The sequence below is a fragment of the Argopecten irradians genome, chromosome 2 (genome assembly GCF_041381155.1).
Source record: "Argopecten irradians isolate NY chromosome 2, Ai_NY, whole genome shotgun sequence".
In the NCBI taxonomy this organism is placed as follows: domain Eukaryota; kingdom Metazoa; phylum Mollusca; class Bivalvia; order Pectinida; family Pectinidae; genus Argopecten; species Argopecten irradians.
Genome location: NC_091135.1, coordinates 61,430,906 through 61,457,883, shown reverse-complemented (window position 1 = coordinate 61,457,883; position 26,978 = coordinate 61,430,906). Strand labels below are relative to the sequence as shown.

At 35.4% G+C, this 26,978-nt stretch overlaps 1 protein-coding gene across 3 annotated transcripts; it reads right to left on the bottom strand.

Annotated features, from left to right (window-relative positions):
* Nucleotides 1-621: 621 nt before the first annotated feature.
* Nucleotides 622-18,886, bottom strand: LOC138316159 (heat shock factor protein-like). Of its 3 annotated transcripts, none has more exons than XM_069257706.1 (13): nucleotides 18,714-18,886; nucleotides 17,026-17,134; nucleotides 15,992-16,122; nucleotides 15,546-15,670; nucleotides 12,848-12,923; nucleotides 12,541-12,720; nucleotides 9,457-9,660; nucleotides 8,343-8,527; nucleotides 7,061-7,120; nucleotides 6,450-6,555; nucleotides 5,963-6,004; nucleotides 3,808-3,874; nucleotides 622-3,009 (listed from the first exon to the last, which is right to left on the bottom strand). In XM_069257706.1, exons 1-13 carry the CDS (start codon nucleotides 18,819-18,821, stop codon nucleotides 2,828-2,830), a joined length of 1,575 nt encoding a protein of 524 aa, XP_069113807.1. In that variant the 5' UTR covers nucleotides 18,822-18,886; the 3' UTR covers nucleotides 622-2,827. The 3 variants fall into 3 exon arrangements, with proteins under 3 accessions (XP_069113807.1, XP_069113808.1, XP_069113809.1); XM_069257707.1 differs by having other exon boundaries at nucleotides 7,061-7,117; XM_069257708.1 differs by lacking the exon at nucleotides 7,061-7,120.
* Between the last annotated feature and the right edge of the window lie 8,092 nt (nucleotides 18,887-26,978).

Here is a 26,978-nt window from a genome sequence, read left to right as displayed (position 1 = left end):
ATAATTTTCTGTGATAGGATATTTTTTCATGACTAGAAAACTTGGAAGATCAGATAATTGATGCACATCTTAATCTGAAGAGTATTCCTTCAATATTGAACATTAAAGACATACTCATATATAAAAGACCAAACAACCAAAGATAACTTTGCCAGTAAATATGACAGACCAAAATTACCTTGGAGAAAATCTATTGCCGAGGCCATGTTTTAATTATAAAACCAATGTCTGTATGAAGACTGATTATTGCTAGAATTCAGGATTTGACATGGGTCAAAGTTAAACATTTAAAATCTATTAATATTTCCAAAGGAACTCAATAGCCATGATATCTGTCAACACTCCTCGTATAACTTTATCATTTTAGGGTACTGAGACCCAACCAGTAGTCGTGACAGAACAGTAGTTGTGATTGTGTGCATATTCTACAGTGCATCCAGATTTCTGAATGTCTGGAGCTGCTGACGATAACTGATGGTTTTAATTTGTTTATGTGGAAATAATGCATTTCATGAGATGCAAACAATTAAATTTTACCAGATTCATAACTACTGTTCCTTCACGACTACTGGTAGGGTCCCAGTAGACATTGGTAAATAACTGTTCCTTCACGACTACTGGTAGGGTCCCAGTAGACATTGGTAAATAACTGTTCCTTCACGACTACTGGTAGGGTCCCAGTAGACATTGGTAAATAACTGTTCCTTCACAACTACTGGTAGGGTCCCAGTAGACATTGGTAAATAACTGTTCCTTCACGACTACTGGTAGGGTCCCAGTAGACATTGGTAAATAACTGTTCCTTCACAACTACTGGTAAGGTCCCAGTAGACATTGGTAAATAACTGTTCCTTCACGACTGCTGGTAGGGTCCCAGTAGACATTGGTAAATAACTGTTCCTTCACGACTGCTGGTATAGGGTCCCAGTAGACATTGGTAAATAACTGTTCCTTCACGACTACTGGTAGGGTCCCAGTAGACATTGGTAAATAACTGTTCCTTCACGACTACTGGTAGGGTCCCAGTAGACAATGGTAAATAACTGTTCCTTCACGACTACTGGTAGGGTCCCAGTAGACATTGGTAAAAATTCATCATAAAACAGGGATAACCTCCAAACGAAAACCTTCCAAGTTCCATCATTAATGACTTTTAACAAATAACAAGGGATGATGTCAATTACAAATATCTTCACACAGGGATGATGTCAATAAGAAAGATCTTACTTTAACCAGGATTGATGTCAATAAGAAAGATTTTACTTTAACTTTTACTTTCACAGGAAACACAGATTTTTTTTTATAATTCCAAGGTCGTAGATGACTACTACTGAAGTGTTGTTACTTTCAAAAACTATTATCATAAAATATGTGTGTACAGTACAGAGTTTGGTGTACAGCATTATTATGTTATCCTGTACCAGAAATCTATCATTATATAGCACGGAATACGACTTAAAATTTCAAAGATCAGAGACATCTTTGATGAAATCAAATTTCATAAGAAATGACTTAAATTGTTATAATCAATTATCTGGGTAAGGAGTTGGGCGGGGTTTGGGAGGACTTTAAACAAGAAATCCCAGAGGGGTAAGGAGTTGGGCAGGGTTTGGGAGGACTTTAAACAAGAGATCCCAGAGGGGTAAGGAGTTGGGCGGGGTTTGGGAGGACTTTAAACAAGATATCCCAGAGGGGTAAGGAGTTGGGCCAGGTTTGGGAGGACTTTAAACAAGAGATCCCAGAGGGGTAAGGAGTTGGGCGGGGTTTGGGAGGACTTTAAACAAGAGATCCCAGAGGGGTAAGGAGTTGAGCGGGGTTTGGGAGGACTTTAAACAAGAGATCCCAGAGGGGTAAGGAGTTGGGCGGGGTTTAGGAGGACTTTAAACAAGAGATCCCAGAGGGGTAAGGAGTTGGGCGGGGTTTGGGAGGACTTTAAACAAGAGATCCCAGAGGGGTAAGGAGTTGGGCCAGGTTTGGGAGGACTTTAAACAAGAGATCCCAGAGGGGTAAGGAGTTGGGCGGGGTTTGGGAGGACTTTAAACAAGAGATCCCAGAGGGGTAAGGAGTTGGGCCAGGTTTGGGAGGACTTCAAACAAGAGATCCCAGAGGGGTAAGGAGTTGGGCCAGGTTTGGGATGACTTCAAACAAGAGATTCCAGAGGGGTAAGGAGTTGGGCCAGGTTTGGGAGGACTTTAAACAAGAGATCCCAGAGGGGTAAGGAGTTGGGCGGGGTTTGGGAGGACTTTAAACAAGAGATCCCAGAGGGGTAAGGAGTTGGGCGGGGTTTGGGAGGACTTTAAACAAGAGATCCCAGAGGGGTAAGGAGTTGGGCGGGGTTTGGGAGGACTTTAAACAAGAGATCCCAGCGGGGTAAGGAGTTGGGCGGGGTTTGGGAGGACTTTAAACAAGAGATCCCAGAGGGGTAAGGAGTTGGGCGGGGTTTGGGAGGACTTTAAACAAGAGATCCCAGAGGGGTAAGGAGTTGGGCCAGGTTTGGGAGGACTTCAAACAAGAGATCCCAGAGGGGTAAAGAGTTGGGCCAGGTTTGGGAGGACTTCAAACAAGAGATCCCAGAGGGGTAAGGAGTTGGGCCAGGTTTGGGAGGACTTAAAAAATCATATGTCCTTTCACCTCTTTATTTCACTGTTTCTATAGACTGTCTAGATGTTCTCATCAATCAAGATTAATTTGTTTAGACACTGTACATAGAATATATACTGCCCGTAGGGCCTCCTACCTATCAGTCTTTTCCACAGAACGTGTTCATGAGGTATATAGATCTCCTGGAGACCTGCACTAAAGCTACACGATCACAGATCACATGTTGTCAATCAATATCAAGCTCATCAGACGACACCTGCATATTTGGAATTGATTCCAACGCTTTTAATTTAAATGTGTCTATGGAAGAGTTACTAAGTGGGTCGTCGTCTGCCTGGGACAGATCCGCAAGGTCAAACAGGTCAGGGATCACATCGTCGGAGGGTTTGTACTGAATCACTTCATTACCTGGTAATGACAACAAAATACAAATTGTAAAGACGTGGTATGAAATAGGTTTTACCAATCTACCATCACTTACCACAGATTGAACTGGACTTGTTAGGACCATCCTTATAACCTACCATCACATTGACCTAGGATTGAACTGGACTTGTTAGGACCATCCTTATAACCTACTATCACATTGACCTAGGATTGAACTGGACTTGTTAGGACCATCCTTATAACCTACTATCACTGACCTAGGATTGAACTGGACTTGTTAGGACCATCCTTATAACCTATTATCACATTGACCTAGGATTGAACTGGACTTGTTAGGACCATCCTTATAACCAACTATCACTGACCTAGGATTGAACTGGACTTGTTAGGACCATCCTTATAACCTACTATCACTGACCTAGGATTGAACTGGACTTGTTAGGACCATCCTTATAACTTACTATCACTTACATCCTTATATTCAACCATAACATTGACCTAGGATTGAACTGGACTTGTTAGGACCATCCTTATAACTTACTATCACTTATATCCTTATAACCTACCATCACATTGACCTAGGATTGAACTGGACTTGTTAGGACCATCCTTATAACTTACTATCACTTATATCCTTATAACCTACCATCACATTGACCTAGGATTGAAATGGACTTGTTCGAACCATCCTTATAACTTACTATCACTGACCTAGGATTGAACTGGACTTGTTAGAACCATCCTTATAACCTACCATCACATTGACCTAGGATTGAAATGGACTTGTTAGAACCATCCTTATAACTTACTATCACTTACCAAGGATTGAACTGGACTTGTTAGGACCATCATCGTCTTTAACAGGTGCAGATATTTCACTTGAAAACTGTCAAATATTAACCAAAACAATTTGTTAAAGCTGACAATGCAAGTTAAAAACATGCAGTTGAAATTTAAAAAAAAATATTAACGAAATATTTTTTTTCAAAAATTGTTTCTGAGACATCCCCTAGTTATGACAGTGTGGTATCTAAGGAAGTGGCAGCCATTTTTCTTTTGCTCTGCTTAGTAACCTTCACTGGCCAACCCCCTATATAAAGCACGGGACACTTGACACACGTGTATCATTCTAAGCATATCTTGTCTCAGATACACATGCCCCGATATTGCAAATAACAATGTCAAATTGAAAATAAACACTGCACTCACCTGACAATATTTCATTGAAGTAATAGATGAATGTGTTGTCAGCTATATCCCAACATATGTCCAATACGAACTAATAAAACACTTCAATATACACTAAGTTTTACACGTACATGTACAACGACACGTGTGTGTCCTTGATAGTTGTCGCTCCTTCGGGTCAGGTACATAGTCACGTGTATATGGTCAGTTGAGTGCGTCGGGTACGATGATATACGTGGAGATATGTGGACGGATTATTTTTGGATTTCTATTCACTTGCGTTGGAATTTTATTTTGAGAAACATCTAAATGACAACTTAGAGGAGTTGACATGTTTTCTTGCTAAAAAAAGTCCCATATAGTTTTACAGGTGAGGGTTTTGTTTACCTATTTGTAGGTGATATAACCTGTGGACTGCTAAGTGTATAGGTACATGAATGAGCGCACGTGTGTCGATTCACACGCTTTATATAGGGGTCGGTGAGTCGTCGGAATGTAAAACAAAAATGGCTGTCCTCAACCGGGGAATGTCTCATAAACGATTCTTGGAAAAACGAGTATACTTATTTAAAAAAAAAATCATGTTAATAATTTTAACTTGCATTGTCAGCTTTAACTACCTAGAAAACATATTTCAAATATAAATTTACAAAGAAAACAAGGACATAGTCATTCAGATCCCCCGCCAATGGAGATATCAAAGCTGAAGTAAGTTTGATTGTGGAGACTTATGTGTATGAAAAAAACCCAGGAAAAAGGAAGTTGTGCTAAAGAAAGATGGAGTATAATTCAAGTAGAGCGGGGCTGCAATTGTTGAATCAGGTATACAGCCTTGACATTTATATTAGACTATATACACAAAGATGGGTGAAGTTTTGCAAAGTAACATTTACCATTTACCATGATATTTTCAGCAATGTTTCCGTGGTAACGAAAAAAGTGCAAAAAATGAAAACCTAAAAATAGCAAAAGGTACTACTAGACCATAAAAAGAATATGTCTATGAAGTTTCGTGGAAATATCTCTGCTGGTTTTAGAGTTATGCTCCGGAAACCATTCGTACGGACGGACGGAACCCATTTGTATATCCCCCGCCAACTTCGATGGGCGGGGGATAATGATATTCAGAGGTATAAACAGAAAGTAGAAAAAGCATGATTCTGAAATAAATCAATACTTCACACCCATTATAAATCTGGAAATTATGACCATTTCTTCCATTTAAGACTTTTCCCCTATTGCTAAATGATATCAAAATTCTGTAATAATAAGGTTTCTTTACTCAAAGACGATTTTCCTTGAATACATGCTCTTTTTATCACCATTTTAAACAAGCTCCATTTTAATATATCAAACTGTATCATTATATGCTTTGACTACATCTTACTGATCACCTGATACAATAGGCACAAGTGGTAGTTACAGGAATGAACAATCTTTTGCGAGGATAATTTTTATCGTAACATAAACATGGTTCTGTCATTACGTCAATATTGATGACTTCATATATATGCATGACATGGTTACACTGCATGAAGGCATGACGTCATGTAATTGTTTCGTCAAAACTTCAAGTTCAAAGGGTTAGAGTACACAATCTACCATACTCTAGGGGTTGACAGAGAAATCTCCTACTGATAAAACTGGTGACAAATTAGTGAATGGTGGCCAAGAATAGCTAGTTCTATTGTATCAGACAACCACAAAGAACTAAACAGACACAGACTGCCACCCCCCCCCCCCATGTTACATGTTACCATTGCGACATTAACTAGTTTCTACATACCCCTTCAGGACTAATTGTAACTGGAGAATCAGGATTAAACAACTGTAATAGGATAAAATGACAAGAAATAGTATAAATGAAGAATGGTAACAACTCAAATGAAAACATACATGTATGGTTGTAATCAATTTTTTAATCAAATAGCTTGTCAAGTAAAGAATCATATCTACTGATCTGGATATATGAAACCACTGTGTGCAGTGAGTACACTTTTGAAGTTTAGTATGCAAAGAATATTGGTATAATCATAACATACTGCCAATAACGTTTTATGAATTTAAAATGCTACTACATGTATTAAATATTATGTCTGCTTTGCTCAGATTTATCTGAAATATCTTACCACATTGAAGTATATATTGAACTTTAAGTTATCTTACAATAAAATAAGGATAACTTACAAGATAACTTATCTACATATCAGTAAAATACACTGCAATAAACAGATAACACATGCTCTGATTGAATGAACCTTTAAGACACTAACCCCTTGTAGGAAGGTAGGGTCGACACTGTACTGCCCCCCACATAGAGCATCCTTCAGATTGTCAATGTCAAACTGTAGAGTATCCAGGTGGTCAGACATCTCAGACCTGAAACAGACACAAACAATAAACAGCTAAAACAAAGGTACAAGCTATTCAGTAAATAGCAATAAAACCTTGTTCAGAATTTTCGGCAAAATGAATGATCAATTTTGAAATGAAAGAAAAACCATGCGTGTAAATAAGCGGTATAGTACAGTACAAAACAAGCAGACATGTTGACCAGTAATCATTATTCTATTACATTGCATAAGTTTAGAAGATTCAGAGGAAATGTATGACGACAATGGCAGACAACTATAGACCTTAACTTCTATACCATAATAATAACGAATTCTATTAGTCCAATTTTCTTTTATTAAGATATATGTTTGCAGCTAAAAGAAAATCTTAACACTTCATTCCAAATTTGCGAAATCAAAAACTAATACTACTATACATTTTGCTGATTAGATTATCCACTTTTATCTATAAAGTTTAAACATGCCTGGATAACATAAGGACTACACACACAGTGAAAATTATATATGAGCCAGTTCCTAGGCACACTTACAAAGAAGGTTGTCTACTGAGTGTATGGACGGGAGGTTTTTGTGGGGACACACTAGAGCTGCTGGAAAAAAACACACCAATATTACTACACTTAGTACATAGTATATGGCATCCTCAATACTCCAGGGATTACTATCACGGTCCTTTTAACCATCCATGGAATATATTTCATAGCACAATCATATGCAGTTCAGATGAACTGACCAAACACAGGCCAGCAGACTTCCTTTGAAGATTACAAAAATTGCAACACCCAACTTCAAGCCACCAAAGGCTAAAACTACCTTCTCATCTGTGGTTGCACATAGAGTCTTCAGTTTTGCCATGAAATAGTCCAGGGGAGAATATGAAGACAGTGATAGGAATTAACCCTGGAATATCGAGGATGATATGGCAGCAGTCACAGGAGATCAAACATCAAGCTCAAAGCAATCATAAAAAGATTTAATTCCCTGTGTCTGTGAAAGTGGGGGACAAAAAAGGAAATGCAAAAGAATTTTGGTATTCACCGTAATATAACAATGAATTGTTGCTTATTTGATTTTACTAACTTTTCTCAAAGTTAAGCTATGATAGATATGGTCAAAAAAAATTTCCCTGATCTAGGTCTAAGCTAAAACTTTCATTGATTCAAGCATGCAAGACAAGGCAAAGAAATAATGCAAAATTCAATCTGATGTGTTACCAAAGAAATAACATTCAGATTTTACATGCAAATATAATCAATGTTCACTTTTTGAATTCAGTAGAGCTGATAAGTATTGTCAGGAAAATTCAGTTATCAGTTTATAATATCAAATACATGTATACCAATAAAGTTTACAGCACAGTGTTGATAGTAGGAGATCTCTTAAGATGTTCTTAATATAATTAGGACATGACTCGGAGTGTATGAGTACACAACAGCAGGAGATGCCAAAATATTTCAGATAAACTCTCCAGAAAACTAATTATAGGATCAATGAAAACTCAGTTATTCATTACATAAATGTTATCAAGCACCCCTGATAGGCGTCATATCAAAGACTACAAAACACTTAATCATAATTTTGAATCAAAAGACACCATGAGTTTAAGGATACTAACATGACAACTTATGATTAAATATCGTTGCAGAGAAAATTTCTTTTACTCCTGAAGCTTCACTTTTAACAAACGAAAAAAAAAATGATATAAGCATGAGATTATTTTTATGAATTATCATAACAAACTTTTTTAGGGTCAAACAGACATGTAGGTTTCATGCTGAATAAGATTTGAATCTTGTGTATAGGGTAACTCACTTGGAGAGCTGATTGTTGACAGAAATACTGAGTGGTGACGGACTTTTATCCCCTGTGAAAGTATCACTCTTGTACTGTACTGTGTTTTTTGTAGTTCCTTCCACTGGGGTCTCCGACACAATGCTAGAAATGTCAGGATACATGTTCTCGACAAACATATCTATGTTATCAACCAAATCAGAATGCTGCAAAATAACAACAAAAGACAATCAACTAGTATCAAGTGACAAGATTTCTGCTCCATTTTTTATACATCTATAAAAGTAAACTTCATGACAGCAGTGGTTTTAACTTACAAAGAAAATATACGACATAATGTACTATTCGTTATGGATAAATTCAGAAATAATTTTGACAAAAGTTTTGTAATTTTCTTACAAATTTGTTCAGGCTAATTCTTTTACATAACCAAAATGCAAAATATGGCATAAATGTATTGTTCTACATTTCTTATGAAACATATAACATAAAATATTGACAAATTCCACGTCATTGTTTTGTATTTTGATTGATACCGTTGTAATTACAAATCGTTGATCAATACGATTAAGCAGGTACAATATGTATGTTGTACCCATATCCAAGCCAAAGTCACGCACGTTAAACAAGTGAAATACATAACCACTGAAGAGGTGATGAAATGATTATTTAGGCGAGACAATTCACCTAAATAAGATAAACACACTACTGTCAGAGCGATTTGAGCAGTTCTAAACAAAATTATCATTACTCTACGAGCAAGGGACAGGGTTCGGCAATGCATACAAGGTGTTCGACCACAATGTGTAATGGCGGAAAGCTAGCGAGTTTGAAAATTTCACACGCAATTCACCAACATGGGTTTTTTCTGGCATATCACAGATTTTAATGTTCTCCTAGACTGAATTGTCCCTTTAACTTGAAGGGACTAAATGTATCAAGCTAAATTAAAATATTAAAAGATCAAAACAGCTTTGCATCCACTTGAAATAATGTTAAAGATATTATCTTAATTTCAACCTAATGAGACCAGGCAGTTCTATCTAATGGATCTTTGAATTTAACAGTGATCTAAGTGGTATCACACACAGGCCTAGTTTACAAACTGAAAACTCAATTAGGAATCACGACATACCAAGTTGGTGACATCGTCTGGAAGGGACAAACTCTCGGGCATGACCATCTTTCCTGACGTTGATGTACTAGCCTTGGCTTGGACTGGGCTTGCACTGCTTGCCAATGGGGCTGGAACAGGTGTTTCCTTCTTAACCATATCTGTCACATCGTGGATGATGACCCCAGAACCCTGATCACCAAACTCATTTGGCTGGGATGAGGGCTGTAGACAATCAATGATCATTTTTAGCTTTTCTTTCCAAAGAATATTTCTATGCAGACCACATATAATAAGATGCTGTATTCAGTGTCAAAGTTTATATAAACTAGAATACTGACAAGTCAGCACCGAATCCAAGATGGCAGCTGGTAGGACATCCAGATGACCGATTGGTCCCATAATGCAATATGCACAACTTGGGCCCTAGAGGAACACACAGAGTTGAAATTTGAGATCAAAGTGCCAAGGCCACTCATAGATGCTGTGACTGAAGGACTCAAAAAGGAATAAAAGAATTGGTTTATCATTTATATTAAATTTAGTTAACATGTTGTAGAACATTGTATTTATATAATGTACAATGTTGAATTTTTGAGTTAAACAAAGTTGATTCAACCACCACAAGTTAAATAGGGTTTTTTTTCTGAAATGACTGAAATCTATTTTATATATTAAAATTTCTTATTTCTGAAATAAGTAGATTTATTAAACCAATAAATCTGGTAAAAATCTGAGTGCCATTTTCTTTTAATACATGTAAGTAATCTATATACTAGTACACATACTAATTACTGAAATTATCAATTTCATCAATGTCTCTTTAAAAGAAAAGAAAATGAGTTAATTAATATCCATTTAATAACAACAGAAATATATTGCGATTTCCTTGTTAGAAAGACTAACATGGCTGCTTGCATGTGTACCACTTTGCTTTGCCGACTTTTGACTTATAAATCATGGCCAGATACTTTTGTCAAATAAAAAGTCATAATTTGGTTACCTTTTACAACAATCCTTTGATGTTATGGAACATTGTTGCAAATATGTTGTGTATCTTTGTTTAAACACGGCTTGAACAAATAGAACAGCAAGTGTTATGCAGTGCACTTTCACTACGATAATATAGTATTGAGGTTTAAAGGGAGGCAACTCGAGCTTTCACATCTCTAGATGGAAGAGAGCGTAGTAATTTCAATTGACACCACATGTATAATTTCTATATGTATTTGTTTGAATTGATCTTAGTTAAATAATTAAAAGGTAGCTATAAATAATTAATTCCTGCAATGAAAGGCCTAATAGCAATGACGTTTAAAGTGAGGCAACTCGAGATTTCACATCTCTAGATGGAAGAGAGCGTAGTAATTTAAAGATATAGTTCGCAACGTCAACTAAACAAAAGACTTTTGCAAACACATTTAAATCTTATTTTTTGTATAAATCATTAAAGCAAACATAATTTATCATCATTTATAGCATCAATTTTGTACCATTCACCTAGATAGATAAACAAAGAAAATCTACTGCGGATGAATAAATTAAGAAGGCGTTGTGTGTGATTTTCGGGAATACACAAGATCTGAACCAAGATCAAAACGAAATAGTTCTAAGTAAACATTGGAAAACATCACTGATTGCGTAATTGTACACATCGATTATCGTTGTGACAATTATTATATGTGTGTGTTTTATTATTTTATACCTTCAATTAGGGTGTGAAAGTAACAAAACAGCATTTAATTTTCATCGCGGATTATTATTGTTGTTTTGATGTGCTCAGGCTTGCTTAGCGTACCTATGATTGCTGTTTCACAGCATCAAAAAATCCATTCAGCACTTTCTGAGAAATCTTAGCGCCCACCAAAGAATGATCTATGTCTGACAATGGAGAGAGGGATCTTTTCCCTGCTTTTCAAATTTTTTCAAACATACCACAAAATTTGAGACAGATCACTTCAGTGCTTTCTGAGAAACAGTGAAAACTTTATGATAAAATCCAAGATGGCGGCCATCTTGTTGACCAATCAGTTTCCAATTGCAATATGCACAACTAGGATCCTAGGGGAACCTACTAATGAAATTTGAGACAGATGTCTTCAGTACTTTCTGAAATACAGCGGTAACAAACTCTTAACTATCAAAATCCAAGATTGCTGCCTGGCGGCCATCTTGTTGACCGATTGGTCCCAAAATGGCGCAACTAGGGCCCTAGGGGAATCTACGGTAACAAACTTTAACTATCAAAATCCTAAATCGTGGCAGCCATCTTATTGACCGATCGGTCCAAAATGCAATATGTGCAGCTAGGGTTCTAAGAGAACCTACATATGAAATATGAGAAAGATCCCTTCAACCCTTTTTGAGAAATAGCGGTAACAAGAAATTTTAACGGACGGAAGGACAACGGACCATGGACGTTCAGTAGAAGATGTAAAATTTTAGTCATTTTGGTCTCACTTCTCAGGCCCCTGGCTGTCAGACAGGACCACTTTGACTAAGATGTTAAACTAAGTTTTACTCATTTCCTATGGAAAGGGAAATTAGACACCCTTTCAAGGGAAAAATTTGAGACCCCAGGGCCATACAATTCACAATTGATGTAAATGGCTTTCCGACCTTCCAATCAATGAAGAATATTAAATTCAAATATTTTTTTAGTTGAGTGATCATTTTTGAAATCATATTTTTTTTTATCCCTTTTGTCACTGCCCTTCAGGCCCTTGGGGGTCAGCCAGGACCAATTTGGCTGTCATTTTTACCCCTTTTGGCTCCTCCCACAGCCCCCTGAACGTTGAGACCATATATTTCACAATTTTGATTGGCCTTATGCTAAAGGTTTGTGCAAAATTTCATTGAATTTGTTTCAGCAGTTTTGGAGAATTTGGAAAGATTAGGTCACTTTAAATTTTGTCTCATGTGACCTAACAAAAGGGATTGACCGACAACCTGATTACTATAGATCACCCGTACCTTGATGCAGTGCCCTAATTATCAAAACTATCTATTTTTTGGCACAACATAAACACAGGACCCTCTACATTATAGTGACCTCATTTTTTTAACTTTAAATTTTAACTTTAAAACTGAACAGGTAATACCTACACTTTGTACAGTGTAGTTCTGTGCCGTCTTGGCTGGTACTGATGGCATATTCTTGCTGTACTTGGCCACTTTGTTTGAAGGTTCTTCAGTGTCACCAATCATCAGAGGCATTCCCATCTTTCTTTTCATTCCAGACAGGCCTCGGTTACCACCAACCATATGGACAAGAAACTGGATCAGCTGCAACAAGCAAATTTCTCTGTTGAAGTTAAAGAGTCTGGAGAAAGATGGGTTAGATAATTTCAAAGCAAAAATAAAATTGAATTTACAGTATTCATTTTTATGCATTCTTTACACCTGTACTGACCTTGTTCACTATCTGTTGTTGTTTGATGTGTTTTTGTCTCAGAGAAGCCACCTCTCTCCAAAGGAGTTCATTTTCTCTGCAATAACATCAAAAGGATTTAAAAATTTCGAAAAACACATTTTCTTATACAATATGAATAAATATATCAACAAGAGATCCCAAAGGGATCTTGGCACCCACCAAAGAATGATCTATGTCTGACAATGGATAGATGGGTCTTTTCAAACTTTTACTACAAACTACATATAAAATTTGAGAAAGATCCTTTCTTTACTTACTGAGTTTTATCCCAGTAACAAACTTCAATTATCAAAATCCAAGATGGCAGTCTGTCGGCCATCTTTTTCACCGATCGGTCTGAAATTGCAATATGCAAAACTAGGGACCTAGGAACCTGCACATAAAATTTGAGACAGATCCTTTCAGTACAATCTGAGGTAAAGCGCAAACAAAACTTCAATTGTCAAAATCCAAGATGGCGTCTGTCGGCCATTTTGTACACCGATTGGTCCCAAAATGCAATATGCACAACAAGGGACCTAGAGGAAACTATATATACAATTTGAGACAGATCCCTTTAGTACTTTCTGATAAATAGCGGTAACAAACTTCAACTATCAAAATCAAAGATGGCGGCCTGTCAGCAATCTTGTTCACCGATCGGTATAAGCATGCAATATGCACAACTAGGGTTCTAGGGGAACCTACATATACGATTTGAGACATATTGCTTAAGTACTTTCTGAGAAATAACTAACAAATTTCAACTATCATAATCCAAGATGGCAGCCTGTCGGCCATCTTGTTCACCGATCAGTCCGAAAATGCAATATGCACTACTAGGGCTCTGGGGCAACCTACACTTTCTGAGAAATAGCGGTAACAAACTTTTACTATTAAAATCCAAGATGGCTGCCTGGCAGCCATCTTGTTTACCGAATGGTCCCAAAATGCAATATGCACAACTAGGGCCCTAGGGGAACCTACATTTCAAATTTGAAAAAGATCCCTTTAGTACTGTCTGAAAAATAGCGATAACAAGAATTGTAAACAGACGGACGGACAGAAGGAGGGACGGACCCTGACCACGGACGAAAGGCGATTTGAATAGCCCACCATCTGATGATGGTGGGCTAAAAGGCAATTAAGCGTACAAACCCTAAAAGGTTATGTGTTACATTATCCTTTAAATTAGAAACTAGAATTATGTCAGTATGATATGAAGTTGCACAATAATTGAAAATTATTTTCAATACAAAAATATTGGATGATTAGTTACAAAAATTTTGGGCATCCATTTTTATTTAATGTTGCATTACTGAAATAAAGATTTTATTATGTTTTGAATAGTTTAATTGTGTTTTATGAATCACTGATGCTATATACCATGAAAAAGATTAAGGAAATATATATAAGTAAATATAAACAGCTGATAATGTTGGTCACTGAGAATGAACCATACAATAGACAATGTAGGCGTGGCAAATATCATTTTATATGAAAAATTACTAAAAATCAATCATTAAGGAAGGTTCACTGTAAGATCTTCAGTAGTTATTCAGTATATTTTCAATATATTTGACATTCTCAGTAGTGGAAGTAAGTACAGTCAAACCTCGATGATTCAAACTTCAATGAATCAAATTTCTCGCTGTATCGAACTTTTTGTCTGGTCCCGAATTTCTTCACTATATAACATTACTAACTAACCCATGTATGAATCGAAGTTTTATGAATCAAATTTCTCGATGTATCGAACTTTTTTCATGGACCATTTGTTATAGAATCACAGGTAACTGACACTCGATGATTCGAATAAAAATTTACCTGTACAGATCAGGTGTTCGCCGATACCCTGAGGCATGCTGTCACACCTAGCTGTCTCGCTACGGCCCTTCGCCGGACAATAGGGATTATGACCGCTTGTGTTGCTAGCTTGATATCATCAAGATAATTAATATCACTAATCAGGCCGATACCCGGTGCTTTGTTTTTACAAGCTGCGTCATTAAATCATTAGTATGGCAAAGATACAGTTAGTCGATTTTGATGTTCGCCGCCGCCATTGGTAGCGGTTTGTAGAATTTACGGAACAGTAAATAGCGAGCCTCATTATTAGTAACTATGCATAAATACTGGAGCAAATCGATCATTCTAAATCGAAGTATTTTGTAGGTGTTGTAGCGCTTTCGGTTCCTCCTTTTTAGTTTCGTTTTTACAATGTGTTTTCGTTTTTATATTCATTCCGTAATATTAACCATCGCTTAAATAGTCACCAAACGAACACTTGTACATGGGTCAGGCCTAGCTAGTACACGTAAGTCTTGTTTATGATATACGTATGTATTGCTGACGATAGCAATTAGTTTCTCCTATATCAAACCAAGAATATCGATCTTTTAGAATCTACAATCTACGTTTTTTAGATTCTAAAATTGCTAACGATAGCAATACATGTGATTAATTGCATACTTCGTTTTTATTTTGTTTTGCTTGTGGTACAATGATTATAAAGTTTACAGAACGGAGGCGACATGTATACAACTACCACAGTTGGTCATGGTAAAAAAAACATCGGTCTAATTTCAACCACGAATAGTTCGAAGTCTCGATGTTTCGAAGTTTTTCTGACGGTCCCTTCAACTTCGATACATCTAGGTTTGACTGTATGTGGATGGTAGTATGAGTGTAGAGCAACCTTTTGACAGTATCCAGTCGATTTGAGAGAGTTTCCTGTCTCCCTTTGAGGACCACAACATCAGTCAGAACTCTGTTGACATCAGTGGACCCAGCTGGGGCTTCAGACTTCACTAGAGGTACAGCCTGCACAAGGTAAACAAATCATTAAACTATAAAACTAATAGCATCTATACCCAAAGTTTAACAACAATATGAAAGATTTTTATCTTCAGACAGCTTCATTAATACACTCTGTACTTGCAATTTATGACACAAAAGCGACAACACCTACATTTTTCAGGCTGTATTAATGTTACATATGTTTTATCACAACTAGAACCTGAATAATTTTAGGAAGAAATGATGTCATGGTGCATGCTGTTACATGCAAGTACATATGAATACATTATAATCTTTTCAGCACACCCCCACTTTACCAAATCATACAGATAAATAAACACTTACTCCACTGATTTTTCTCTTTATGTTTTCCAGTAGGTGTTCCTGACCTCGAATGAAGAAAGGGTGTTGAAATTCAACATCGTCCTTCTCTGTCTTTATTCCAGTATCAATATGAACCACCTTACGGAAACCATCTGTCGTAAAGCAAACCTTTAAACTTTTTCTTTTCATGTCAATGAATATGAATTGTAATGGTTGATAATTAAAATAGTATCTACAAACTAATTAGACACCAAAAATGGAAGATGAGGTTTCCTGAGCCAATAGATTTTTTTCTTTTAAAATGTTAACGGACAGAAGGACGGAAGACTGTGGATCCAGACCACAGTTAAGAAATAATATCCAAATCTAATTAAAACTAGACTTGTAATTCCACTCTACAATACATTATGCTCCAATACAAGATCTAACAATGCCCGTTTGGGGTCACCTAAGCATGACCCCTGTGGTTAGCCCATCAGGGTCTCGCCTACGGAATCTTCCCAAGTTCGGTGTGGTTGAGTCATTTGGAAATATAAACAGCTAACATAACGTCCCGAGATGTTCCTATTCTAGGCCATGGGTCATGCTGAGGTGACCCATGAACGGGACATTTTTAGATCTTGTATCGGAGCGTAACGTAGAGCATTGTATAGCAGAGCAGATTTACAAGTCTAATTTTAATTATATTGATAATATTCAAAATGGAAGGTACCCAACAGCAAAAGGCACAACTCCAGTACTAGCATGATATATACCATAAGTTTCAAAGAGCTAAGTTTAACAGTTTTGGAGTTAATGCCCAGAAAAGAACCTTGGATGGACAGATCTTTAGTCTGATTCAATTTTCTCCGAAAAGAAAACTTGTTTCTCAAGGGAGGAATCATTATTTACACATGTACATGTCAAAGCTATATACTGGTGCCTTTGTTGCCTTGCAAAGTACTACTACCTCCAAATGTTCTAGAACCTCTGGAAATTTGTATAAATGTATGATCAAAGTAAGACAAAAATACATGCACACTTAAACTTTATCAACAAAAACCATTTGAACTTACACATATTAAGTTGACGAATAAAGCTAGCTATATTGCTATGCTTGAAGTACAGGGGCAGAATTTCCTTAGAGAACCTTGCTTGTTCATATACATGAAAGCTGTTCCCAGTCTGAAAAAAAAAGAAAATTTAAGATCCAAACACACAAAAATATGAAAATAAATCTACAGTATAACACGTCTTTATCTATATACTTGAGGAAAACCACCAACTTGTGTATTATACACAAACTAGCCTATTGTAGCCAAATTACTTAATATAGCTAAATCGCTGAATCTCAACTATTGCTATATTTTTCAAAAAAATTGCAGGTATATATGCCGAGATAAATACAATTTACCAAAATTTGTGCAGTAGAAGTATTTGTTACTTAATTATGACTTAACAATAGACATCCTGAAATTTATTAACCTTTGCATTGTTGTTTCTTTTGACTCGATAAGACAAATATTTGTTGAGAATTTTTGTTTTATTCTCGGTTCATAGGCATTTCACGTTGTGTTTAGTAGTGTAAAAAGACAGTGACAAATCCTTCTCTATTTTCAGTAACAAATCCATACTCAATTGGGATAAAATACTCTAATTTGCATATAATACACAAGCTAGTGGTTTTCCCCAACCTGATATTAGGACAGGAGATTCAGTTTTCACTTATTTTCTAAAATTAAATTTTGGAATGAATGATGTTAAATTTAATCTGATCTTTTACAAGAGATCCCAGAGGGATCTTGGCGCCCACCAAGGATTGATCTATATGTATAAGAATTTGTCTTAATGGTCTATATCTTACAAATGAAAGATGGATCTTTTCTCTGTTTTTCAAACTTAAACTTCTGTTTTCTGCTTTTCAAACTTTAACTTCTTTTTTCTGTGTCTAAAACTTAAAACTTCTTTTCTCTGCTTTTCAAACTTAAAACTATCAAAATCTGAGATGATGGACGGACATCTTGTTGACCGATCTGTCCCAAAATGCAATAGGCAGAACTAGGGCCCTAGCAGAACTTACATGAAAATTTCAGAACAATCCCTTCAGTACTTTCTGAGAAATAGCACTAACAAACCTCAACTAACAAATTCCAAGATGGCTGTCTAGCTAGCAGCCATCTTGTTTACCGATCTGTCCCAAAATCAGCAGGACACTCCTAGGCCCTAGGGAAACATACATATGAAATTTGAGACAGATCCCTTCAGTACTTTCTGAGAAATAATGGTAACAATCATCAACTGCCAAAATTCAAGATGGCTGCCTGGCGGCCATATTGTTTTTCCAATCAGTCTGAAAATCAGCATGCATATTACACTCCTAGGGACCAAGGGAACCATGCATGTAAAATTTGAAAAAATATCCGTGCAGTACTTCTCATGAAATAGTGGTAACAAGCGTTGTTACGGACGGACGAAAGGCGATTTGTGGAAAATAAAAAATATAAACAAACAGTAGAGAGTTATCTCCTCCTGAAGTACAATAAAACAGTTTTGTCAACAAAATGGTAGCACTAGCATTTGGTTTAATGTGTAGAATTGAACGGTCCAACAGAAAATCAACGTTTTCAAAAGACACATTTAATCATATGAAAGTGACGTTAAAAAAAAAACAGTTTTATTTCGCTTTCCATCCGGAGTCTCGACTCCATGTTTGGGAATTCTTCAGTCTCAAAATAGAACCAAGGGGTTTTATATAACTATTTACCGGATCCCAACATATCAAGTCGTCGCATGTTGGGTTTTCCACAAGTGCCCAAAGCTTCGTTAAGAAGGCTGGAACGTTTGAAGATGACATCCCGGAGGAACCGTGCATTTATTCCATTTTCAACAACATCATCGCTCAGTGCAGATTCACTATACAACATACGCATGCGTCACATTATCTTCTTCCGGTAAGAATCTGATCACGATAACGTCGGTATTCATTTTCTAGTTAGATAAAAGATAACATTGACAAGAAAATCTGTTTAATCTTTTATTGCTTTATATTTATTTAAACTTTATATCAAAAATACAATAATTTAAATCAATGCTTGGATCCTTTTCTTAATTCAAGATTTTTGTGTTTATTTTTGGAATCAAAGTACTGAAAGCACTGATAAACGGGAACCTTCGGCACTTTCCGTAAAAAAAATTTTCTCGTTTACGGAAAGTACCGAAGATTCCCGATTGTTAAAATACTGACAACTATGAAACTGTCGACGACGTCACGTTGACATCAATGACGTGATGATATTGTGAAAACATGAAGTCACACAGATAGATCATCTGATTTGTCTGGTAAAAGAATTATTAATCTGGGTTTTTTATTCTCCAATTATCCATCGATGATGTTGAAGATGCAACATAAAATTCTTCGTCAAGCTCCAAATCAAATAAGAAGTCCAAAAAAGGGATATAAATTATCTTTAATATATCACTAGTTTGCAAAAAACAAACTAGAATTGTTCAACTCATACATCAGGATTTTGGTTTGCTGAAGATGTCCCAGAATGAAGAAACCAATTAACCAAACGAAAGAAAACCTGTGGGCCATTTAGTATTTTTTCAAATAGTTTATACATATTCATCCCAATAAGCTCCAGGGTACATAGAAATTGAGAAAATTGAGAAAAATAAGAGATGTGCTTTTTAAAATAGCCATTTATACAATTATGCACAAAGTAAGCAATAAATCTGTTCAATCTCCATTTAATTTCAGGTACCGGTAAGTGAAAATGAGGCCTCAAAAAAGGGAGGGATGCTATATGGAAGGTGGCATTTATTGGGTTGAATACAGGCCTGTGAGGGCTTTGTCAAGGCTCGTCTGAAAACAATATAAAATCACCAGGTTCGTCATTAATTCATAAACAAACAACTAGGTCTAACCAGTCAAATTGCATAGTCCTTGCACGGACACAGAGAAATCCGCATCTTTGAGTTCATTTCATTGAGTTTATGCTAGACAATTATTATATCAGATACTTCTATAGTTTAAAGTACATCCTTTTATTTCTAAATTATGTCTTCTACATGAAATAGAAAATAAAATAAACAAATAGAGTTTCGCTCTTCCCATGCCGTGCATGATTCATATTAATAACAGTTACATTAGTGTGTAGTAGAGCTGAACAAAACACAAAACCACATTCCATTCAGTTTGTGTACATTTTAATGTATCTCTGAAGCATACAGTCATACAATGGATACAAGTATCAAAAATAGGTTTCCTGGGATGTGATGTGAGAGAGATAGACTAAGTTATCACATACCCTTAAATAGGTTTTCTGGGATGTGATGTGAGAGAGATAGACTAAGCTATCACACATCCTAAAATAGGTTTTCTGTGATGTGATGTGGAAGATTAAATAACATATCACAAACTATGACATTCTTTACCAGATGTCTACATATATTAGCACTGTAGAGTTTCACTATTAAACTACATCACATTGAAGTTTTTATTTTTTTTTTATTTATTCAAAATTTAAGGAGAACTCCATATTTTTTTTCTCTTCCTGAACAAAACAAGGGGATATATTACGATCAATTTTTTTTTTAAAGAACTGTGGAGATCACATCTAGAGATATTATGTAGTGTCCAAACATGTACATGTATACGTATGTATAGATACTGCAATTTATCTGGACTGTGGGTTTGGAATGAATATCACACCTGTAACCAAAAAGATCTCAATAAAAGATAAGTTTACATTTGCTGACAAAATAAGGAACATTCAACAATTATCAAACAAATTGTTTTTCACAATAGGAGGTTACATCTATGGTCAATGTTAACTTGGTTTTTGAACATATAATAATTTCTATTACAATATTTTATATAAATTCTACCACAGTATCTTTACATATAGAGTAATTGCTATTTATTTCATGGTTTAAATAAATTCCTCAACTGACAATATAATCAAAACAGATTTATTAACTTACCAGTAACTGACTTTCATACGATTTTTCAATAAAAAACAAATACAGTGTACAGTATTAAAAAATAACTCCTTCAAATCAAATTGTTCACATCTTAGAGATGTTTACCCCCAACAAAACATAAAGATCATTCATTATAATTCTGTTGACTTCAACATATGGTATATACATTGTCTAATGACTTACAGAAAAGATTTCAAACAACTGAGCTTCACACTGATTTTAAGGCTTTTTAAAAGAGAAATTACATGCTTTTGTTGGTTATGTAATCAGTGAAAACATTGCATTGATATTTGGTAGAAAGACCTTCACCAATTTGGTGCTCTATTAGTAGAGTGAACATTGTTATTGTAGTTGTTACAATTATCTGAACTTTAATTTCAACCCACATGTATTTATTTCAACTCTTTCTTTTTCTTTTAATGCAACAAGAGATCCCAGAGGGATCTTGACGCCACCAACGAATGATCTATGTATGACAATTGAAAGAGGGATCTTTTCTATGCTTTTCAAACTTCAAATATCAACATCGAAGATGGGGGTCTGTGGGCCATCTTGTTGACAAAATCGCTCAAATAATATATTATGCCTATCTAGGGCCTACGAGGACTCTATACATATGAAATTTGAGAATGAAACCTTCAGTACTTTTTGAGAAATAGCAGTAACAACCTTCACTATCAAAATCTAAGATGGTGGCTGGTTGGCCATATTGTTGATCGATCAGTCCCGAAATGCAATATGCACAACAATATCCCTAGGGGAACCTACATTAAAAATATATGAGACAGATCCTTTCAATACTTTCTTAGAAATAGTGGTAATAAACTTCAACTATAACAAGAGATCCCAGAGGGATCTTGGCGCCCACCAAAGAAAGATCTATGTCTGACAATGGAAAGAGGGATCTTTTCTCTGCTTTTCAAACTTTTGCAAACATACTATATATAAAATTTGAGACAGATCGCTTCAGTACTGCCTGAGAAACAGCAGTAACCAAACTTCAACTATCAAAATCCAAGATGGCTCCTTGGCGGCCATCTTGATGATTGATCGGTCCCAAATCGAAATATGCACAACTAGGGCCCTAGGGGAACCTATATATGAAATTTGAGACAGATTCATTCAATACTTTCTGAGAAATAGCGATAACAATCTTAACTATCAAAATCCAAGATGGCAGCCTGGCGGCCATTTTGTTGACCGATCGATCCAAAAACGCATTATGTACAACTAGAGCCCTAGGGGCACCTACATATGAAATTTGAGAAAGATCCCTTCAGTACTTTGTGAGATATAGCGATAACAATCTTTAACTATCAAAATCCAAGATGGCTGCCTGGCGGCCATCCTGTTGACCGATCGGTCCCAAAACGCAACATGCACAACTAGGACCCTAGGGGAACCTATATATAAAATTTGAGACAGATCCCTTCAGTACTTTCTGAGAAATAGCGACAACAAACTTTAACTATCAAAATCCAAGATGGCTGCCATCTTGTTGACCGATCGGTCCCAAAACGCAACATGCACAACTAGGACCCTAGGGGAACCTATATATTAAATTTGAGACAGATCCCGTCAGTACTTTCTGAGAAATAGCGATAACAAACTTTAACTATCAAAATCCAAGATGGCTGCCTGGCGGCCATCTTGTTGACCGATTGGTCCCAAAATGCAATATGCACAACTAGGGCCCTAGGGGAACCTACATATGAAATTTGAGACAGATCCCTTTAGTACTTTCTGAGAAATAGCGATAACAAACTTTAAGTATCAAAATCCAAGATGGCTGCCTGGCGGCCATCTTGTTGACCGATTGGTCCCAAAATTCAATATGCACAACTAGGGCCCTAGGGGAACCTACATATGAAATACGAGACAGCTCCCTTCAGTACTTTCTGAGAAATAGCGATAACAAGAATTGTTAACGGACGGACGGACGGACGGACGGAAGGACGGACGGACGGACGGAAGGACGGACGGAAGGATGGACGACGGACCATGGACAAAAAGCGATTTGAATAGCCCACCATCTGATGATGGTGGGCTAAAAATCCAAAATGTCAGCCTGTCGGCCACCTTGTTGATCGATCGGTTCAAAATGCGGTTTTATTTCTGGATAATAATTACAATACAGCAAAGAATAGGAACTGAACAGAGAATCTTAAGTTTTGCAGCTAGAATGCCGAGATCATTTATACATGTGATAACTATATGTGATTTTTGGCTTCAGTCCACTGGCTGAGATAATGTCTGCTTAACAGGAATGTGTTAAATCCTTCTAAAGCAAATACCGTACACAATAGTTATAGGAAAAACAACAAAAAAAGGTTTGTAACAATTCAAAGGTCAACTAGAGTTCATATCGCAATTATAGATGGTTAACTATTTCTGGGACATATATTTTGCACACATGTGCATGTACATGTATAAAGGATACACAGACGCCATATTCATTACTTGGATTACACAAGCTCCATCTTCATAATCACCACAAAATAAAAACATATACATTGTACTTACAAATGAAACAATAGGAAAATAATCAACTAAATGTTATTTGGTATGAACAGTATGGCATCTGATATATATTTCATGATTCATAATAATTGTATGATACACTTTGGCAAATGGACATTTGTGCATAAAACTATTTCTGATTAAATATTATAACAACCAGTAACAAGCAGAAATTGTTTTGTATACCTAAAATTACAATCATAGAAATGAAATTAATTTGATTTTATGAAAATGTGACAAATTATTTCAAATTTATTCATAAAAAATGGCACCAGTGCAAAACAAGTGTGATAATTGTATGTATAATTGTATATGGTCAGAGCAATACTAGATAACAGATGTTATCAGTGTGATAATTGTATGTATAATTGTATATGGTCAGAGCAGTACTAGATAACAGATGTTATCAGTGTGATAATTGTATGTATAATTGTATGTGGTCAGAGCAATACTAGATAACAGATGTTATCAGTGTGATAATTGTATGTATAATTGTTTATGGTCAGAGCAATACTAGATAACAGATGTTATCAGTGTGATAATTGTATGTATAATTGTTTATGGTCAGAGCAATACTAGATAACAGATGTTATCAGTGTGATAATTGTATGTATAATTGTATGTGGTCAGAGCAACACTAGATAACAGATGTTATCAGTGTGATAATTGTATGTATAATTGTATATGGTCAGAGCAATACTAGATAGCAGATGTTATCAGTGTGATAATTGTATGTATAATTGTATGTGGTCAGAGCAATACTAGATAGCAGATGTTATCAGTGTGATAATTGTATGTATAATTGTATATGGTCAGAGCAATACTAGATAGCAGATGTTATCAGTGTGATAATTTTATGTATAATTGTATATGGTCAGAGCAATACTAGATAACAGATGTTATCAGTGTGATAATTGTATGTATAATTGTTTATGGTCAGAGCAATACTAGATAACAGATGTTATCAGTGTGATAATTGTATGTATAATTGTATGTGGTCAGAGCAATACTAGATAACAGATGTTATCAGTGTGATAATTGTATGTATAATTGTTTATGGTCAGAGCAATACTAGATAACAGATGTTATCAGTGTGATAATTGTATGTATAATTGTATGTGGTCAGAGCAATACTAGATAACAGATATTATCAGAGTGATAATTGTATGTATAATTGTATATGGTCAGAGCAATACTAGATAGCAGATGTTATCAGTGTGATAATTGTATGTATAATTGTATATGGTCAGAGCAATACAGATAACAGATGTTATCAGTGTGATAATTGTATGTATAATTGTTTATGGTCAGAGCAATACTAGATAACAGATGTTATCAGTGTGATAATTGTATGTATAATTGTATGTGGTCAGAGCAATACTAGATAACAGATGTTATCGGTGTGATAATTGTATGTATAATTGTATATGGTCAGAGCAATACTAGATAACAGATGTTATCAGTGTGATAATTGTATGTATAATTGTATGTGGTCAGAGCAATACTAGATAACAGATGTTATCAGTGTGATAACTGTATGTATAATTGTATGTGGTCAGAGCAATACTAGAATAACAGATGTTATCAGTGTGATAATTGTATGTATAATTGTATGTGGTCAGAGCAATACTAGATAACAGATGTTATCGGTGTGATAATTGTATGTATAATTGTATATGGTCAGAGCAATACTAGATAACGGGTGTTATCAGTGTGATAATTGTATGTATAATTGTATATGGTCAGAGCAATACTAGATAACAGATGTTATCAGTGTGATAATTGTATGTATAATTGTATATGGTCAGAGCAATACTAGATAGCAGATGTTATCAGTGTGATAATTGTATGTATAATTGTATATGGTCAGAGCAATACTAGATAACAGATGTTATCAGTGTGATAATTGTATGTATAATTGTATGTGGTCAGAGCAATACTAGATAACAGATGTTATCAGTGTGATAATTGTATGTATAATTGTATGTGGTCAGAGCAATACTAGATAACAGATGTTATCGGTGTGATAATTGTATGTATAATTGTATATGGTCAGAGCAATACTAGATAACAGATGTTATCAGTGTGATAATTGTATGTATAATTGTATGTGGTCAGAGCAATACTAGATAACAGATGTTATCAGTGTGATAATTGTATGTATAATTGTATGTGGTCAGAGCAATACTAGATAACAGATGTTATCAGTGTGATAATTGTATGTATAATTGTATGTGGTCAGAGCAATACTAGATAACAGATGTTATCGGTGTGATAATTGTATGTATAATTGTATATGGTCAGAGCAATACTAGATAACGGGTGTTATCAGTGTGATAATTGTATGTATAATTGTATATGGTCAGAGCAATACTAGATAACAGATGTTATCAGTGTGATAATTGTATGTATAATTGTATGTGGTCAGAGCAATACTAGATAACAGATGTTATCAGTGTGATAATTGTATGTATAATTGTATGTGGTCAGAGCAATACTAGATAACAGATGTTATCGGTGTGATAATTGTATTGTATGTATAATTGTTTATGGTCAGAGCAATACTAGATAACGGGTGTTATCAGTGTGATAATTGTATGTATAATTGTATGTGGTCAGAGCAATACTAGATAACAGATGTTATCAGTGTGATAATTGTATGTATAATTGTTTATGGTCAGAGCAATACTAGATAACACGGGGTGTTATCAGTGTGATAATTGTATGTATGTATAATTGTATATGGTCAGAGCAGTACTAGATAGCAGATGTTATCAGTGTGATAATTGTATGTATAATTGTATATGGTCAGAGCAATACTAGATAACAGATGTTATCAGTGTGATAATTGTATGTATAATTGTATATGGTCAGAGCAATACTAGATAACAGATGTTATCAGTGTGATAATTGTATGTATAATTGTATATGGTCAGAGCAATACTAGATAACAGATGTTATCAGTATGATAATTGTATGTATAATTGTATATGGTCAGAGCAATACTAGATAACAGATGTTATCAGTGTGATAATTGTATGTATAATTGTATATGGTCAGAGCAATACTAGATAACAGATGTTATCAGTGTGATAATTGTATGTATAATTGTATATGGTCAGAGCAATACTAGATAACAGATGTTATCAGTGTGATAATTGTATGTATAATTGTATATGGTCAGAGCAATACTAGATAACAGATGTTATCAGTGTGATAATTGTATGTATAATTGTATATGGTCAGAGCAATACTAGATAACAGATGATATCAGTGTGATAATTGTATGTATAATTGTATATGGTCAGAGCAATACTAGATAACAGATGTTATCAGTGTGATAATTGTATGTATAATTGTATATGGTCAGAGCAATACTAGATAACAGATATTATCAATGTGATAATTTTATGTATAATTGTTTATGGTCAGAGCAATACTAGATAACAGATGTTATCAGCGCCCTAACTGTAACTGTACTGATGTACATCGTTCGGTTATCATTTCAATTGATACACTATGT

What these genes read in the sequence shown, in the direction of transcription:
- LOC138316159 (XM_069257706.1), bottom strand. Translation starts at nt 18,821, where the DNA reads ATGCACGGTTCCTCCGGGATGTCATCTTCAAACGTTCCAGCCTTCTTA. An exon ending in ACTTGATATGTTGGGATCCG is followed by an intron (nt 17,135 to 18,713) that starts GTAAATAGTTAT and finishes TTTTTTTTTCAG; the next exon opens with ACTGGGAACAGCTTTCATGT. An exon ending in CAAGTCCAGTTCAATCCTTG is followed by an intron (nt 3,010 to 3,807) that starts GTAAGTGATAGT and finishes TGTCATTACCAG; the next exon opens with GTAATGAAGTGATTCAGTAC.